Here is a 20,000-nt window from a genome sequence, read left to right as displayed (position 1 = left end):
AATTACATGGTCATTTCACCCAAACCTAACATGATATTTGTGTTAAGAAATCATGATAATGGAAAAGCCCTAACGTCATTCAAATCTGCTGAATTCAGCTTTTCTTGTGTGTAAACCACAAAAAAATATATACTGTCATTATGAAGTTGATAGTAAGAAATGAAAGTTGAATCTGCCCTTTTTAATACACATAAACAAAGCTCTGTCACACAGCTTCCAATTTAAAAATCATGTCACAATATCCATTTAGACTAGGCTTTTACATTATCTGGCGTGTGCAAAACCTGCCTCCACTCTGCTAGGGTGTTATTGTAGAGATGTTGTTAAAAACACTGATCTTCTGGTCCGTTAGTGAGGCTCAAGTTCCTCTTTCAGTGTGTTTGTGGGTTTTTCAGCTGTTCTGGTAAAAAGTGTTCATCTGATGACTTCGAGAAGCAGCTCGCTCTCCTCAACACACATGATGTGAGGAATCATTCAATCGCTGGACAACACACATGCTCAACCCTAAAGTGCCACATTAGGCTACTATAAAGCTTCCTAATTTAGTTTTTGAGTCTCTTATAAGAGGTTTACATGCATCCAAGGTCAAAAAACACTTCTTTTTTTCCTCACAGTATCTGTGTGTCCGTTAAATGTCGATAAAAAACTATTGCGAAATGACGCCGTTTCCATAACCGAATGTTATGCAACTAAAACGTAATTTAATTTTTTCCTCTCACGATAAGTCATTCCAATAATAATGGCAACGGATGTTAGTAGGTTTACAGTATCTCACAAAAGTGAGTACACCCCTCACATTTCAGCAAACATTTCAGTATATCTACTCACGGGACAATACTACAGAAATGAAACTTGGATATATTTTAGAGTAGTCAATGTTCAGCTTGTATAGCAGTATGTATTTACAGTCCTCTGAAAATAACTCAATATACAGTAAATATATACTGCTATACAAGCTGAACATTGACTACTCTAAAATATATCCAAGTTTCATTTCTGTAGTATTGTCCCGTGAGTAGATATACTGAAATGTGAGGGGTGTACTCACTTTTGTGAGATACTGTACGTATATCTCAGCCGCCGCACTAGCCATTATTATCAACCAAAGGAGACGTAGACGTGTTTTCACGGCATTAATGTCAAGGAAAGACTCTTATCCTGAGAGCGGCTCATATGAGTGTTTCTCACTCCTTCTGCTTCAAGATCTTGAGAAATTGTGGCATTTCTTTGTTGTTTAGAATCCAATATTCCTGTGATACTTTTGTCTTTTATGAGTTTAATAAAGAACTCTGAACGTCTTCTGTCCAAACATACCGCGTCATCTTTAAAGAATGAACGACTTTTACGTACGTCAGGTGACCTGTAAATGCACAAAAACTGTTTCTGTTGCAGTTTTGCGAAATATTCCTTTTTCGAATTGCCTGTAAAACCTCCTCATGCGAGCGTAAAAACTTTTTTGCGATATATGGGAGTTTTTGCAAAATTGACGTGTTTCCATTGGCCGTATTTTCAATTTGTGCAATTTGAAGGATAATGGAAACGAGGCTACTGTCTGAAACGCTTCGATCAAGGATTCAGTCTCTCTAAACCCCGCCTCTCTGAGAGCTGCTCTGCTGTGATTGGTCAGAAAGCAAACGCTCATTATCATATCTGAATCTCAGCTCTTGACACACAGTGATACGAACAGTGACGATGGCGTGGGTTTTACCGTATCAATCTCAGAAAACAGCATCTTCTCCACATGAACAACACGAACCAAACTCTTCCAGTCTCAGATAAACTACAGTGTTTGAGGGCGGAGCTAAGAGACAGCCAATCAAGACCAGAGGCTGGCATTATGCAAATTAGTTACAAACCTACACGGGTTCAGCAGGAAGTGAGACTGAATTACTGACGACTCGTTTCAGTTCAGAATCGATCATTTATTTTAGGCACAAGTTAAAAGTTTAAAGCACAAGTTAGTTAGTTAGTGACATCACTAACCCTAAAATTGACATAAGCCCCGCCCCCGGGAACACGATTTAGAGACTATCATGACAGAATATGCTAATCAATGACTAGAGGATAACTCCTCATCAGCAACATAAATTCATCAACTAACCATTCAGAAATGTCCTGTTGCTTCTACATGTCGTCACTTCTTCTAGAGTTTCTCCATCTTTGTCCGACTCCGGTTTGAACAAAAGGCTAAACGTTTTTGAAATTTCCACACACACAAGCTCGTGAAGCTCCGCCCCTTGTGCCGGGAGCAGCAGCACATTTGCATTTAAAGGGACACACACAAAAATGGTGTGTTTTTGCTCACCCTCAAAAAGTGACAATTTGAACATGCTATAAAAATTATCTGTGGGGTATTTTGAGCTAAACCTTCACACACACACTCTGGGGGCATCAGAGACTTATTGTACATCTTGTGAGAAGGGCATTATAGGACCACTTTAAGACTTCTGGAGTGTTTGCCAGTAAAGCTTCATTAAAGCGCTGCTGTAAATCTCACCTTGTTGTGGCTCTCAAAGTAAGACTCCTTCTCCAGTCGGTCCATCAGATACTCGAACACTTCCTGAAGGATGGGCGCCACCCCATCAGTGCGACGCCTGTCGTTCATGATGTCCAGCCAGATGTAGTCCTCCTCGTCTATATCATACTCCACCTCTTCATCCAGCTCCTCGGCAGACTTATCAATGTACCTGGAGGAGGAGAAGGACGTGGCGTCAGGGTTTTACATGCAAACCTCACTGCGGTTTACAACAAACTATAAAACACTCTTTTGGAGTGAAATATGTCAAGTCAAGTATATTTGTATAGCGCTTTTCACAATACAGATTGTATCAAAGCAGCTTCACAGTATTAAATTAAAATAATACAACAAGGTTTGTTTCTAGTGGAATTTATTGATTGATAAAATCTAATTAAATATCCCCAGAATATCCTCAACTGAGCAAGCCAAAGGCAACAGTGGCAAGGAACCGAAAAACTCCATCAAGTGACCTAATGGTGTCCTAAAACTCCATCAGGTGACCTAATGGTGTCCTAAAACTCCATCAGGTGACCTACTGGAGAAAAAAAAAAAAACCTTGGGAGAACCCAGGCTCAGTCGGGGGCCAGTTCTCCTCTGGCGTTTATTAACTAGAGGCCGGATTGTAATTTGAACTGTAAGATTAAAAATATTATATGAATGCCTGGCCGAAAAGATGCGACTTTAATCTAGTTTTAAACTGGGAGAGCGAGTCTGAGCAACGAACAGTATCAGGAAGGCTATTCCAGAGTTTTGGAGCTAAATGTGAAAATGCTCTCCCTCCTTTGGTTGATCTGGATATCCTAGGTATGACCAAAAGCCTTAAATTAAGTGATCTTAAAGAGCGCGATGGATTATAGGGTGATAGAAGATCCGTTAAATAGACTGGAGCTAAGCCGTTTAGGGCTTTATAAGTCAGTAGCAATACCTTATAATTAATATGGGACTTTATAGGTAACCAATGCAGTGATGATAAAATCGGTGTTATATGATCATATTTTCTTGATCTAGTAAGAACTCTAGCGGCTGTATTTTGCACTAACTGTAGCTTGTTTATTGAGGATGCAGGACAACCAGCTAATAAAGCATTACAGTAATCTAGTCTCGAGGTCATGAATGCATGAACTAACTTTTCTGCATCAGAAACAGATAGCATATTACGTAGCTTAGCAATGTTTCTAAGGTGGAAAAAGGCTGTTCTTGTAACATATGAAATATGATTTTCAAAAGACAGGTTGCAATCGAGTATAACACCCAGGTCTTTTACTGTAGAGGATAAAGTAACAGGACATCCTACGATGTTAAAGTTGTAGTGTGAGAGGTTCTGTGGGTGGTTTTTTGAACCGATGATTAGTACCTCTGTTTTGTCTGGATTTAATAAAAGAAAATTACGCGTCATCCAATCTTTTGCCTTCATTTGAATGTAAATGTGCGAGACTTCTAATTCATTGGACGGCATGAATTGGAATATATCATTGGACGGTATATATCCAGCTAAAACTAACTTTAGCTGGACAATAACTTTATTCTAGAGCCAAAACAATCTGTTACTGTAATTTCCTATCACTGTAAAGTCCATATTGTTAAAAGCGCTGTATAAATGAAGGTGACTTGACTACAGGTGAATGATTAGAAGAATAACAAAGTGCAGTAAATTAAAACTAAAACTATTTACAAACCAATGCGTTGATAATTATGACAATACAATAAAATAATGCAAATATCAAGCAGCATAAAAGCTCTGACGTGATTGACAGGCTCTTTGCTCGCTTTGTTTATAACACACTCTTTGAATAAAAGTTTAATTCCTCATGCCACTAGCCACACGCTGCAAAGCTTCTGGACTGACAACCATAATTAAATGCGGGATTAAATCGGAAAATGCGATGATTGACACTAGTGATGTAACCATAGCAACGGTTGGGACAAACAAATCTGATGTCAGAATAGCTCTGGCGCATTAAGACCTGCCACTTCTTCTATAATGTGTGTTTGTTCTTCAAAGAACTTGCTTTGTTGTTGCAACTTTTTGTATCATTTTCACATTTGTATCATTCATATTTATATAGTGGTACCTGTAACTGTAACCTAGGCCTATACAGGGAACACTAATATTTGGTACATTAGATTAGAGGTTAAAATTAACACTATTAAACTATATATTCAGCTGCTATTTATTTTCACTAGGAATGCGCGATATATCGGCCATCGGTTTCGACGGATATATGTTCATTTTTAATGTCATCTTTCGATAATAACATTTGGCTGGTATATTAAAGCCAATAAATAATGTATTATTTTCTTCAGATGTTCAACATGAGGGTTATAAATTCCACCGGCCAAATTTGGTCACATATGCGAGTGATTAACTCACTGAAATATGAATCACTTCAAAAAGGGAAATTACAGTTCAGTGCAACACATCTGTCATATCGGCTGCATAACATTATCATGAGAGCATCATAATTGTGTGCTTGGGATGTGGTTTTAATGGTGAGATTTTTGTTTGTGTAATCAGGCTTTAAAAAAAAAAACATAACAATTTGGATTTAGATTTATAGGCCAATACATCGGTTATGATTATCAGTATCGGCCAAAATGCTCATATCAGTGCATCCCTAATTTTCAGATCTAATAATTACACTCAAATAAAAACTGAAATGTTTGTATATAACTCAGTCTGCACATAAGGTAAAATAAAATAAGATAAGATGGAAGGAAAAAAAAGGTAAGATAAAATGGACAGAATTTGAAAGCTGAGACGTAGTTTCAGCTGATTCATGATGAAGTCAAACACAGTCTGCTTTAACAGACATTTAACTTCTACACCCTGAATTCTACAAGACCTTCTTCACACACAGTATGAGTTTGACACGTTTGTCCCCCCCTTTGATTGAGACGGATATAACCGGCCCTGCTCATTGGCTGTGTTTAAACAATCGGCCAATCGGCTGTTAGTGAAAATAATTGCGGTAATTATCGTCCATAACGATTACTGACCGATACATTGTGCATCCCTAATTTTAAATGATCATTTATTAAAAAGCAGAAAGTGGTCACTTTGTCTAAATGATCATTATCAAAAATGTTGGTTTTGTAGTAAACAATTTGTAACTACTTTGTAACTCCATCCCGATCATAGGGTAAAAAAAAAAAAAATGTATATAGAGAAAATTATATAGAGATATATAAATATAGAGATATATAAATATAGAGATATATAAAATCTGGAAAATATTGCGATATGAATTTTTAGCTCCCATGATCCCATTATATCCAGTGAAGCCGTCGCTCACTGACAGATCTCTACTCTCACAAACACAATCAAGCTGTTCACACTGCACAATAAATCTGACACTGTGTGTGTGTGTGTGTGTGTGTGTGTGTGTGTGTGTGTGTGTGTGTGTGTGTGTGTGTGTGTGTGTGTGTGTGTGTGTGTGTGTGTGTGTGTGTGTTGTCATGTTGGCTGATCGCAGTATTCACTGGGTGCCGACCGACTACATTACAAACGAGAGCTGCAATAACACAAATCAGCTGATCTTTCACTTCACACTGAGAAACAGTTTTGAATAAAGTTAAAGCTAATAAATTAATCATCAACACAAAAAAAAAGACCAGAAATAAATGCAATATAATAAAACCGTCTCTTTAAAAAAAAGTTTTATTGTTTCTGGGAAATGAACTGAAACGCACACATAAGGTAGTCTTCACGAACACCGTCTTCAAGACATCATTAGCAGTAATTAAGCTCCTCTCTGGCGGTTTTATAGCGAACTAATGACCTGTGAACTGTGACGTTACGTGACTTCGTTCACAAGCGGGTTTTATTGACGTGTTAGTGTGTGTCTGAAGCACTGAGCGATTAAAGGAACATGACACAGAGATAAACGATTATAAGAGAATCACGAGCACAGCTGCACTGAGCAAGACCACGGACACGTGTTAAAGACAGTAAGATGGGTTATTTTTCTTATTTCTTCATGTTGACTCAAACACTGCTAACATCAACTTCAACACTCATCACTTCTCACACCTGAAGATATTACGGTATACACACTGCCGTTCAAAGGTTCGGCATCGGGAAGAGTTTTAATGTTTTTGAAAGAAGTCTCTTCTGCTAACCAAGGCTTATTTAAAATAATAATAATAATAATATTGTGAAATATTATTCTAATGTAAATCATCTGTTTTCTATGTGAATATACAGTAAAGTGTAATTTATTCCTGTGATCAAAGCTGAATTTTCAGCCTAATTCAGTGTCACATGATCCTTCAGAAATCACTCTAATATGATGATTTGATGCTCAAGTGTTATTTGATAGTTATTATTATTATTATCAGTGTTGAAGACAGTTGTGCACATTTTTATTTCAGGATTCTTTGATGAATAGAAAGTTCAAAAGAACAGCATTTATTTGAAATCGAAAGCTTTTGTAACATTAAACACGACCGTTCAAAAGTTTGGGGTCAGTAAGAATTATTTATTTTTTTGGAAAGAAATAAAAGAAATCAATACTTGTTTTCATCAAGGATGAGTTAAACTGATCAAAAGTGACAGTAAAGACATTTATAATGTTACAAAAGATTATATTTCAAATAAATGCTGTTCTTTTGAACTTTCTATTCATCAAATTTAACATCAACATTAATAATCATAAATGTTTCTCAAGCATCAAATCATCATATTAGAATGTGTGTGTGTGTGTGTGTGTGTGTGTGTGTCTCAGAATAACCCCCTTCAGGCTGATCAAGACCCCTCCTCATCACCCTGTCGGGGGTTATTCTGAGATCTCACACACACACACACACACACACACCTGAAGGGGGTTATTTGAGAGAACCACCAGCTGGATGTACATTATCCCTTACATACGCGTGTGTGTGACGCAGCTTCTGCGAGGTGTGTGAGCTGTACCTGTAGTAAGACATTGGTCGGGGGGGCGCGTCGGGCCGGTCCTGGTCCAGCTCTCGAAACACCACCTCCGGCAGCTTGACGGGCGGGTTCACGTGATGATGATGAGACGAGTCTTTCTTCTTCTCTTTACTCTTGTGCTTCCCCGTTTTCTGAGTGCCTTTCTCCCCGTTGGCCCCGTCTAGCCGGTCCTTCCCGATTCCCGGGGCCTCGCCTCCGTTACACGGGCCCGATCCCGACACCGGAGTCTCCTCGGCACCGCTGTCCTCCTCCGAGACCACATCCAGATTATCGAAGATGCTGATCCGGTGGACCCGGCCGCGGATCTCGAGCTCCACCATGCGCTGGGCCTCGGCGTAGGTCATGGTTTCTCTGACGGGCGAGTCCGAGCGATCAGTCGGGCTTCCCGGCGTCGGCACCGGCCCGGTGACCCCTGAGCCGGTGCTGGAGTCGGGTCCGTCGGCGCAGCCGGGCAAGGCGGAGCGCGGGGGACGACCCTTGCGCTTCTTCTGAGGGCTGGCCTGAGGCGGAGGCGGGTTCTCGTGGTCATAGTGGTACAGGTGGTACTCGATGCCGCTGTAGCTCTTGTAGACCTTGCGGCAGGTTTCCACCGGACACTCGTACGGGGGTTTGGTCGCACGCAGGTTGTGGCAGAACGTCTTGACGTCGAAGTCCAGTCCCATGCCGTCGATGCACACACACACCGCAGCGTCACGACTTACATCTGTGAGGACCACAAACACAAAACAAAAAACGTCATTAACTTTATCCTTCCCTCGCACACATCTTTTCATCGCGGGTCAAAATGACCCGAGGTCCTAAAAATATACGTAATTTTTGCTTTGCTTTTTTGTCCAGAAAGCTTTTTTTTTTTCTCATTTTCTTTCTATTTTATGGGGGAGATTTTACCTTTACATTACTAGATTTAATCAATAAATAAGAAATAAATAGTAATTTAAGCACATTCCTCACATTCTTTCAACTTAAGTTCAAAATAACTCACAATTGACAAGTAATTTCTGAGTGCAAATCGTGTGTACATCAGAAACAACAGCCCTGAACTGACTGAAGTCTAACACATTTCCCTCCATTATGCATCTGTTGATTTCTGCAGCGTTACACATGAGCACAGATGATGTTACAGAGACTCATTTCATCTGTTTACTACAAAACATGCACTGAAATTCAAACATTCATCTTTATGGGGGGGCAAAAACTAGCATCATACTGTGGTACTAAATGATTACCATAGTCACATACAATGTATTTACATGATTCTCTTAAAAAAACTTCAAAGAATTTACCATGGTACAGGTTCAAACACATGGTATCTCCATGGTAGTTTTTCTTAGTGGCTGACTGTATGCAAACCCGCCTTTACTTTGCACATGTGTCAAGTATATAAACATTAGCACGTGAAATATGAGTTAATATGATAATTTTACTCACAATCAGATCTCTAACAGGTGAAAGTGTTTTGTCGTAAACACTTAATACTCCAGAGTCCACGGCGGATTTCACGCTCCCTCCGAGAATGAGGATTGACACTGAGATGAGTTTAATTCACAACAGAAGAGTTTGAGTAGAATTACTAGATCCTTTATGAATTCTGATCATCACACACACTGAATAACACCAGGAACTGAAGCTAACGAACAAAGGGGCTACCGCGCGATCCGCATCCGCACATTCACCGATCCTCCACACGGGAACCGGAGTTTTTAAAAGTATTTTGGCGACAGTAATTTTAATTCGTAACATACAGTCAGTCAACGCAGATATTTGATAAAATCCAACCAGAACTCTCCATATGTCCTTGATTATTTTTATGCTTCTCTCTATACTGACGAATCAGCCGTCGGCTGTCACGCGGTTACTCTGCTGCGTCTGTACATTTAGTATGCGAGTAGAAAAACAAATAACGCTGCAAGTAATGTTGGATTAGTGTTATTTTAGCTGTAATATTTAGATTGTTTACATTTAATAAGGCATATTGGCTCTAATTTATGGGCATTACAGCGGTGCGAATATGAGTGGATTGGGTGTGTGTACGCTTTGCATCAGATATTTGAATGTGTCGCATGAGCGCAGTGGCCGGTTCTGGCCTGCAGAGGGCGCTAGTTTACCTACATCAATCACTTCGTATTAAAAAAATAAACATGTTTAGCCATGTTTACTTAAAGGGATAGTTCCCCCCAAAAATGAAAATGCTGGTTCTACAGGTTTGGAATAAACTTGAGGGTAAGGGTTAATTTTTGGGTGAACTTTCCCTTTAAAAAGTCGACACAAGAACAAATGTTGGGCGGGGCTTGGCAATTGATTGTTGGTTGATCTCATGTGAGTGACAGGTGGCCCCGCCTCGCACCACCTCACATCATCAGAGAAGAGGGAGGGGAAGTTATTTTGATTCAAGATTTCATTTAAAGGTTTTCACAATGCACTTTTCTTTTTCACATGTTCTCATTTATTTTGAACGCATTTGACAATCAAATATCTAAGTGATCTTGTATTTCAGTAAAAACACATATGACTTTGGCTCCAAATGTGAGACAAGTATGAATGCCTATATGGCACATAAGGAAAATAATCATGCTTTGTAAATCATAATTATGACATTAGTAGAAATTATGATATAAAAATGTGAAATTATTAGTCAAGTTAAGTCACCGTCATTTATATACCGCTTTTTACAATACAAATTGTTTCAAAGCAGCTTCACGGTGATAATAGGAAAATAATGCAGCAAAGATTGTTTTGGCTTTACAGCAGCTCTAGAAGAAAATCATTACCTAGCCTAAGTAAGATTATGACTGATTCATTTCTGTTGTAAAAAAAGCATTAGTTATTAACTTAGGGGTCACTCACACAACACCGTTTTCAACTGAAAACAGAAAACTTTTAATACATTCTGGCTGTTCATTTACACGACAACTGCGTTTTGGTGGCCTGAGAACACAAACTTTGAAGTAGTTTTCAAAGTGCAAGTTTTTGAAAACGAGATTTGAAAGCGATACCGCTATCATCTCCGTGTGAACCTCAAAAACGTGCGTCTGTGAAAACGGTGACGGCATGCACATGTGTATTACGTGTTTAGTTTATGGGCATGCGCGTTTGAATGCTCGTGTGCGTGGGCCCGTAGTCTTTATTTTACAAAGTGACATCGCCAGATTACTTGTCTGGCATGGATTATACAGTGTTTTTAGTCGTTTCCGTGGATCCGTGTGAACGGGAATCATTTTGATAACGTTTGAAAAACGTTTGTCTTTAAAAAAAACATTTGTTGTGTTAATGAGGCCTTTGCAGGGGAGAGTCTAGTTGAAACAGTCTCTGCTGACACTTCAGGGATGCATTGTGCTCGTGTCTAGGCGCAGGTCCTCCATCTGGTCTGGATACGGCCCGGATCCGGCTGACTACATCATGCGTTGTGAACGTGTCTAGGCGCAGGTCCTCCATCTGATCTGGATCCGGCCCGGATCCGGCTGACTACATCATGCGTTGTGAACGTGTCTAGGCGCAGGTCCTCCATCTGGTCTGGATACGGCCCTGATCCGGCTGACTACATCATGCGTTGTGAACGTGTCTAGGCGCAGGTCCACCATCTGATCTGGATACGGCGTGGATCCGACTGACTACATCATGCGTTGTGAACGTGTCTAGGCGCAGGTCCACCATCTGATATGGATACGGCCCGGATCCGGCTGACTACATCATGCGTTGTGAAAGTGTTTAGGCGCAGGTCCTCCATCTGATCTGGATCCGGCCCGGATCTGGCTGACTACATCATGCGTTGTGAACGTGTCTAGGCGCAGGTCCACCATCTGGTCTGGATACGGCCCAGAGCCGGCTGACTACATCGTGCGTTGTGAACGTGTTTAGGCGCAGGTCCTCCATCTGATCTGGATACGGCGCGGATCCGGCTGACTACATCATGCGTTGTGAACGTGTCTAGGCGCAGGTCCACCATCTGATCTGGATACGGCCCGGATCCGGCTGACTACATCATGCGTTGTGAACGTGTCTAGGCGCAGGTCCACCATCTGATCTGGATACGGCGCGGATCCGGCTGACTACATCATGCGTTGTGAACGTGTTTAGGCGCAGGTCCTCCATCTGATCTGGATACGGCCCGGATCCGGCTGACTACATCATGCGTTGTGAAAGTGTTTAGGCGCAGGTCCTCCATCTGGTCTGGATACGGCCCAGATCCGGCTGACTACATCATGCGTTGTGAACGTGTCTAGGCGCAGGTCCACCATCTGATCTGGATACGGCCCAGAGCCGGCTGACTACATCATGCGTTGTGAACGTGTCTAGGCGCAGGTCCACCATCTGATCTGGATACGGCCCGGATCCGGCTGACTACATCATGCGTTGTGAACGTGTCTAGGCGCAGGTCCACCATCTGATCTGGATACGGCGCGGATCCGGCTGACTACATCATGCGTTGTGAACGTGTCTAGGCGCAGGTCCACCATCTGATCTGGATACGGCCCGGATCTGGCTGACTACATCATGCGTTGTGAACGTGTCTAGGCGCAGGTCCACCATCTGATCTGGATACGGCGCGGATCCGGCTGACTACATCATGCGTTGTGAACGTGTTTAGGCGCAGGTCCTCCATCTGATCTGGATACGGCCCGGATCCGGCTGACTACATCATGCGTTGTGAACGTGTCTAGGCGCAGGTCCACCATCTGATCTGGATACGGCGCGGATCCGGCTGACTACATCATGCGTTGTGAACGTGTCTAGGCGCAGGTCCACCATCTGATCTGGATACGGCCCGGATCCGGCTGACTACATCATGCGTTGTGAACGTGTCTAGGCGCAGGTCCACCATCTGATCTGGATACGGCGCGGATCCGGCTGACTACATCATGCGTTGTGAACGTGTTTAGGCGCAGGTCCTCCATCTGGTCTGGATACGGCCCGGATCCGGCTGACTACATCATGCGTTGTGAAAGTGTTTAGGCGCAGGTCCTCCATCTGGTCTGGATACGGCCCAGATCCGGCTGACTACATCATGCGTTGTGAACGTGTCTAGGCGCAGGTCCACCATCTGATCTGGATACGGCGCGGATCCGGCTGACTACATCATGCGTTGTGAACGTGTCTAGGCGCAGGTCCACCATCTGATCTGGATACGGCCCGGATCCGGCTGACTACATCATGCGTTGTGAACGTGTCTAGGCGCAGGTCCACCATCTGATCTGGATACGGCGCGGATCCGGCTGACTACATCATGCGTTGTGAACGTGTCTAGGCGCAGGTCCACCATCTGATCTGGATACGGCCCGGATCCGGCTGACTACATCATGCGTTGTGAACGTGTCTAGGCGCAGGTCCACCATCTGATCTGGATACGGCGCGGATCCGGCTGACTACATCATGCGTTGTGAACGTGTCTAGGCGCAGGTCCTCCATCTGATCTGGATACGGCCCGGATCCGGCTGACTACATCATGCGTTGTGAACGTGTCTAGGCGCAGGTCCACCATCTGATCTGGATACGGCCCGGATCCGGCTGACTACATCATGCGTTGTGAACGTGTCTAGGCGCAGGTCCACCATCTGATCTGGATACGGCGCGGATCCGGCTGACTACATCATGCGTTGTGAACGTGTCTAGGCGCAGGTCCTCCATCTGGTCTGGATACGGCCCGGATCCGGCTGACTACATCATGCGTTGTGAACGTGTCTAGGCGCAGGTCCTCCATCTGGTCTGGATACGGCCCAGATCCGGCTGACTACATCGTGCGTTGTGAACGTGTCTAGGCGCAGGTCCACCATCTGGTCTGGATACGGCCCAGAGCCGGCTGACTACATCATGCGTTGTGAACGTGTCTAGGCGCAGGTCCTCCATCTGGTCTGGATACGGCCCGGATCCGGCTGACTACATCATGCGTTGTGAACGTGTCTAGGCGCAGGTCCTCCATCTGGTCGTCTGGATACGGCCCGGATCCGGCTGACTACATCGTGCGTTGTGAACGTGTCTAGGCGCAGGTCCACCATCTGATCTGGATACGGCCCGGATCCGGCTGACTACATCATGTGTTGTGAACGTGTCTAGGCGCAGGTCCACCATCTGATCTGGATACGGCCCGGATCCGGCTGACTACATCATGCGTTGTGAACGTGTCTAGGCGCAGGTCCACCATCTGATCTGGATACGGCGCGGATCCGGCTGACTACATCATGCGTTGTGAACGTGTTTAGGCGCAGGTCCTCCATCTGGTCTGGATACGGCCCGGATCCGGCTGACTACATCATGCGTTGTGAACGTGTCTAGGCGCAGGTCCTCCATCTGATCTGGATACGGCCCGGATCCGGCTGACTACATCATGCGTTGTGAACGTGTCTAGGCGCAGGTCCTCCATCTGGTCTGGATACGGCCCAGATCCGGCTGACTACATCGTGCGTTGTGAACGTGTCTAGGCGCAGGTCCACCATCTGGTCTGGATACGGCCCAGAGCCGGCTGACTACATCATGCGTTGTGAACGTGTCTAGGCGCAGGTCCTCCATCTGGTCTGGATACGGCCCGGATCCGGCTGACTACATCATGCGTTGTGAACGTGTCTAGGCGCAGGTCCTCCATCTGGTCTGGATACGGCCCGGATCCGGCTGACTACATCATGCGTTGTGAACGTGTCTAGGCGCAGGTCCTCCATCTGATCTGGATACGGCCCGGATCCGGCTGACTACATCATGCGTTGTGAACGTGTCTAGGCGCAGGTCCACCATCTGATCTGGATACGGCGCGGATCCGGCTGACTACATCATGCGTTGTGAACGTGTCTAGGCGCAGGTCCACCATCTGATCTGGATACGGCCCGGATCCGGCTGACTACATCATGCGTTGTGAACGTGTCTAGGCGCAGGTCCACCATCTGATCTGGATACGGCCCGGATCCGGCTGACTACATCATGCGTTGTGAACGTGTTTAGGCGCAGGTCCTCCATCTGATCTGGATACGGCCCGGATCCGGCTGACTACATCATGCGTTGTGAACGTGTCTAGGCGCAGGTCCACCATCTGATCTGGATACGGCGCGGATCCGGCTGACTACATCATGCGTTGTGAACGTGTCTAGGCGCAGGTCCACCATCTGATCTGGATACGGCCCGGATCCGGCTGACTACATCATGCGTTGTGAACGTGTCTAGGCGCAGGTCCACCATCTGATCTGGATACGGCGCGGATCCGGCTGACTACATCATGCGTTGTGAACGTGTTTAGGCGCAGGTCCTCCATCTGGTCTGGATACGGCCCGGATCCGGCTGACTACATCATGCGTTGTGAAAGTGTTTAGGCGCAGGTCCTCCATCTGGTCTGGATACGGCTCAGATCCGGCTGACTACATCATGCGTTGTGAACGTGTCTAGGCGCAGGTCCACCATCTGATCTGGATACGGCGCGGATCCGGCTGACTACATCATGCGTTGTGAACGTGTCTAGGCGCAGGTCCACCATCTGATCTGGATACGGCCCGGATCCGGCTGACTACATCATGCGTTGTGAACGTGTCTAGGCGCAGGTCCACCATCTGATCTGGATACGGCGCGGATCCGGCTGACTACATCATGCGTTGTGAACGTGTCTAGGCGCAGGTCCACCATCTGATCTGGATACGGCCCGGATCCGGCTGACTACATCATGCGTTGTGAACGTGTCTAGGCGCAGGTCCACCATCTGATCTGGATACGGCGCGGATCCGGCTGACTACATCATGCGTTGTGAACGTGTCTAGGCGCAGGTCCTCCATCTGATCTGGATACGGCCCGGATCCGGCTGACTACATCATGCGTTGTGAACGTGTCTAGGCGCAGGTCCACCATCTGATCTGGATACGGCCCGGATCCGGCTGACTACATCATGCGTTGTGAACGTGTCTAGGCGCAGGTCCACCATCTGATCTGGATACGGCGCGGATCCGGCTGACTACATCATGCGTTGTGAACGTGTCTAGGCGCAGGTCCTCCATCTGGTCTGGATACGGCCCGGATCCGGCTGACTACATCATGCGTTGTGAACGTGTCTAGGCGCAGGTCCTCCATCTGGTCTGGATACGGCCCAGATCCGGCTGACTACATCGTGCGTTGTGAACGTGTCTAGGCGCAGGTCCACCATCTGGTCTGGATACGGCCCAGAGCCGGCTGACTACATCATGCGTTGTGAACGTGTCTAGGCGCAGGTCCTCCATCTGGTCTGGATACGGCCCGGATCCGGCTGACTACATCATGCGTTGTGAACGTGTCTAGGCGCAGGTCCTCCATCTGGTCGTCTGGATACGGCCCGGATCCGGCTGACTACATCGTGCGTTGTGAACGTGTCTAGGCGCAGGTCCACCATCTGATCTGGATACGGCCCGGATCCGGCTGACTACATCATGTGTTGTGAACGTGTCTAGGCGCAGGTCCACCATCTGATCTGGATACGGCCCGGATCCGGCTGACTACATCATGCGTTGTGAACGTGTCTAGGCGCAGGTCCACCATCTGATCTGGATACGGCGCGGATCCGGCTGACTACATCATGCGTTGTGAACGTGTTTAGGCGCAGGTCCTCCATCTGGTCTGGATACGGCCCGGATCCGGCTGACTACATCATGCGTTGTGAAAGTGTTTAGGCGCAGGTCCTCCATCTGGTCTGGATACGGCTCAGATCCGGCTGACTACATCATGCGTTGTGAACGTGTCTAGGCGCAGGTCCACCATCTGATCTGGATACGGCGCGGATCCGGCTGACTACATCATGCGTTGTGAACGTGTCTAGGCGCAGGTCCACCATCTGATCTGGATACGGCCCGGATCCGGCTGACTACATCATGCGTTGTGAACGTGTCTAGGCGCAGGTCCACCATCTGATCTGGATACGGCGCGGATCCGGCTGACTACATCATGCGTTGTGAACGTGTCTAGGCGCAGGTCCACCATCTGATCTGGATACGGCCCGGATCCGGCTGACTACATCATGCGTTGTGAACGTGTCTAGGCGCAGGTCCACCATCTGATCTGGATACGGCGCGGATCCGGCTGACTACATCATGCGTTGTGAACGTGTCTAGGCGCAGGTCCTCCATCTGATCTGGATACGGCCCGGATCCGGCTGACTACATCATGCGTTGTGAACGTGTCTAGGCGCAGGTCCACCATCTGATCTGGATACGGCCCGGATCCGGCTGACTACATCATGCGTTGTGAACGTGTCTAGGCGCAGGTCCACCATCTGATCTGGATACGGCGCGGATCCGGCTGACTACATCATGCGTTGTGAACGTGTCTAGGCGCAGGTCCTCCATCTGGTCTGGATACGGCCCGGATCCGGCTGACTACATCATGCGTTGTGAACGTGTCTAGGCGCAGGTCCTCCATCTGGTCTGGATACGGCCCAGATCCGGCTGACTACATCGTGCGTTGTGAACGTGTCTAGGCGCAGGTCCACCATCTGGTCTGGATACGGCCCAGAGCCGGCTGACTACATCATGCGTTGTGAACGTGTCTAGGCGCAGGTCCTCCATCTGGTCTGGATACGGCCCGGATCCGGCTGACTACATCATGCGTTGTGAACGTGTCTAGGCGCAGGTCCTCCATCTGGTCGTCTGGATACGGCCCGGATCCGGCTGACTACATCGTGCGTTGTGAACGTGTCTAGGCGCAGGTCCACCATCTGATCTGGATACGGCCCGGATCCGGCTGACTACATCATGTGTTGTGAACGTGTCTAGGCGCAGGTCCACCATCTGATCTGGATACGGCCCGGATCCGGCTGACTACATCATGCGTTGTGAACGTGTCTAGGCGCAGGTCCACCATCTGATCTGGATACGGCGCGGATCCGGCTGACTACATCATGCGTTGTGAACGTGTTTAGGCGCAGGTCCTCCATCTGGTCTGGATACGGCCCGGATCCGGCTGACTACATCATGCGTTGTGAACGTGTCTAGGCGCAGGTCCTCCATCTGATCTGGATACGGCCCGGATCCGGCTGACTACATCATGCGTTGTGAACGTGTCTAGGCGCAGGTCCTCCATCTGGTCTGGATACGGCCCAGATCCGGCTGACTACATCGTGCGTTGTGAACGTGTCTAGGCGCAGGTCCACCATCTGGTCTGGATACGGCCCAGAGCCGGCTGACTACATCATGCGTTGTGAACGTGTCTAGGCGCAGGTCCTCCATCTGGTCTGGATACGGCCCGGATCCGGCTGACTACATCATGCGTTGTGAACGTGTCTAGGCGCAGGTCCTCCATCTGGTCTGGATACGGCCCGGATCCGGCTGACTACATCATGCGTTGTGAACGTGTCTAGGCGCAGGTCCTCCATCTGATCTGGATACGGCCCGGATCCGGCTGACTACATCATGTGTTGTGAACGTGTCTAGGCGCAGGTCCTCCATCTGGTCTGGATACGGCCCGGATCCGGCTGACTACATCGTGCGTTGTGAACGTGTCTAGGCGCAGGTCCACCATCTGGTCTGGATACGGCCCAGAGCCGGCTGACTACATCATGCGTTGTGAACGTGTCTAGGCGCAGGTCCTCCATCTGGTCTGGATCCGGCCCGGATCCGGCTGACTACATCATGCGTTGTGAACGTGTCTAGGTGCAGGTCCTCCATCTGATATGGATACGGCCCAGAGCCGGCTGACTACATGATTACATGATTTGAATTATTGAAATCGATAATGTGCTATGTGTATGCCAGGTTAAAGAGATGTGTTTTTAGTCCAGATTTGAACTGACAGAGTGTGTCTGCTTCTCGAACAACATTAGGAAGACTAATTCCAGAGTTTAGGTGCTAAACAGGAGAAGGATCTACCGCCAGCAGTCGATTTTGATATTCTAGGTATAAATCTACTGGCCAGATTTTTGAGTTTACATTAGACGTGAAGGACTATAATGCGGTAAGAGCTTTCAGAATTAAGTGGTAGGAAATTACTAGTCATCCAATTTTTTTATATCAGCCATGAATTCCGTTTATTTTGTGAATTGGTACGTTTCGTCGAGGCGCAAAGAAGTATAGAGCTGAGTATCATTAGCGTAACAGTGAAAGCAACATTTCTGACACTGCTAGAAAATGATCGCAGGTTATCTTTGGTCGCAAGACCGTGACAGCGGCCGTCTTTAAACCTCTCTCACTGTACGACGCAGGACCACCGTTTAGGAGCCACGACCACAGAAAACACCACGACTGGGCCACCAATAACAGCAGTATTGGATCTGACAGCTGCTACTAAACAATTTCATAATGCTTTGTCTGTAAATTATTTTATATGGATAATAATGTTTTCAAAAGACTCATGTGCAATGGGCATTGATACTGTTTCCTTTGCAATGACATTAGTCAATCATAACAGTGGCTGTTCACTGACAAACCAAAGAGCCGCACCTTTAACACAGATCATTTCAGACAGTAAATAATTGTCTGAATTGTTGAAAATAAAAAATCTATTTCATAACCCCTTCAAGTTAAACTACTATTTTCAAAAACAGGCAATGCTGAAATATAGCTTCAGATTTGATCTCCTCAGGGAAGAGAAAATAGGCCTATAAATTATAACAATGACTTTTATGTCAGAATTAAGATTTACAAGCATGTTTTTTTTTTTCTTATGTGGCAAAAATGGGCTTCCATAGAGAAGAGAACAAACACAAAGACTATTTTTCCATCCAGTTTGTCATGTGATGCTGGTACATGAGGCTCTTGTCCTGAGGCAGAATATGAAACAGTATACACAAACAAACCCATGATGACTCGGTCATTGTTTAGACTTCACTAGGCTACTTATGGTCGTCTCGATAATGGTTATTTTAAAGTATCAATTAATATATATATATTTTTTATATATAAATAATGTTCCCAATAATGTTCCACCCTCAAAATGTACACAGTTCCACTGAATCGTCGAAAAGAATCGACTCAAAAGAACGATTCGTTTGCTGATCGACAGCAGTAGTCGAGTCAGTTCAGTTGTCGGTGGAGATTGAGAAATGCCGCTGGTTGCAGAAAACCGTTCGAGAGACGGAGAACGGAAAGATGGATCGACACATCAGGACAAATGAAGGGGGAAACGGCTCATATCACTTCAACATATAGAGTCGGAGAAAGTGGCAGACGATGCGAGGAATCAGCGCGAGGCGGTCAGTGTCTCTCTTTCTCTCATTCACACTGAGTGAAGATAATGGTGTCAGTGCGAGTTGAATCTGGTTTATTGCTCTCGCTCCTCAAATTTGTGAGGTTTCTGATAAATTTCCTTAGGATAAACAAAAACAAACTGCTGAAGTTAATGTGGACAGAAGCTCATGGTTGGTTCAGAGTTACTGAGATCTGATTCTGAATGAATGCACACAGACATTGCTGAGATCTGTTCTAGAAGAGACATGATGAGTGAGTAGCTTATTTTAGGATATGTCTGAGAAGAAGAAGCCTTTCTTTGCTCTCGGTTTAGTATGTTGTCCAGGAATGCTTGAGAGATAAAGGAGATTTGGTTTGAGATGTTTGCTCTTTTTTCTTTTCTTTTTTTAAAAATCTTTTTTAAGCAGTTTTCCCCTTTTTTGAACACATCATGGAGAGG

The 20,000-nt window shown here is 45.9% G+C and overlaps 2 protein-coding genes across 2 annotated transcripts in view; one reads left to right on the top strand and one right to left on the bottom strand.

The window, feature by feature from the left end:
• brpf1 (bromodomain and PHD finger containing, 1) overlaps positions 1 to 9,111 on the bottom strand; it is a 41,077-nt gene extending 31,966 nt beyond the window's left edge. Inside the window, exons 1-3 of the mRNA XM_084388696.1 lie at positions 8,877 to 9,111; positions 7,431 to 8,151; positions 2,498 to 2,687 (exon numbers count right to left, since the gene is read on the bottom strand). Coding sequence (XP_084244822.1) covers positions 2,498 to 2,687; positions 7,431 to 8,110 — 870 coding nt within the window. The 5' untranslated portion in view covers positions 8,111 to 8,151; positions 8,877 to 9,111. The remainder of the gene's footprint in view (positions 1 to 2,497; positions 2,688 to 7,430; positions 8,152 to 8,876) is intronic.
• Positions 9,112 to 19,374: 10,263 nt separating this feature from the next.
• fgd (faciogenital dysplasia) overlaps positions 19,375 to 20,000 on the top strand; it is a 61,083-nt gene continuing 60,457 nt past the window's right edge. Inside the window, exon 1 of the mRNA XM_084389759.1 lies at positions 19,375 to 19,566. Coding sequence (XP_084245885.1) covers positions 19,485 to 19,566 — 82 coding nt within the window. The 5' untranslated portion in view covers positions 19,375 to 19,484. The remainder of the gene's footprint in view (positions 19,567 to 20,000) is intronic.

The sequence above is a fragment of the Rutilus rutilus genome (genome assembly GCF_951802725.1).
Source record: "Rutilus rutilus genome assembly, chromosome: 19".
Taxonomy (NCBI): domain Eukaryota; kingdom Metazoa; phylum Chordata; class Actinopteri; order Cypriniformes; family Leuciscidae; genus Rutilus; species Rutilus rutilus.
This window is presented reverse-complemented; position numbering and strand designations above follow the sequence as displayed.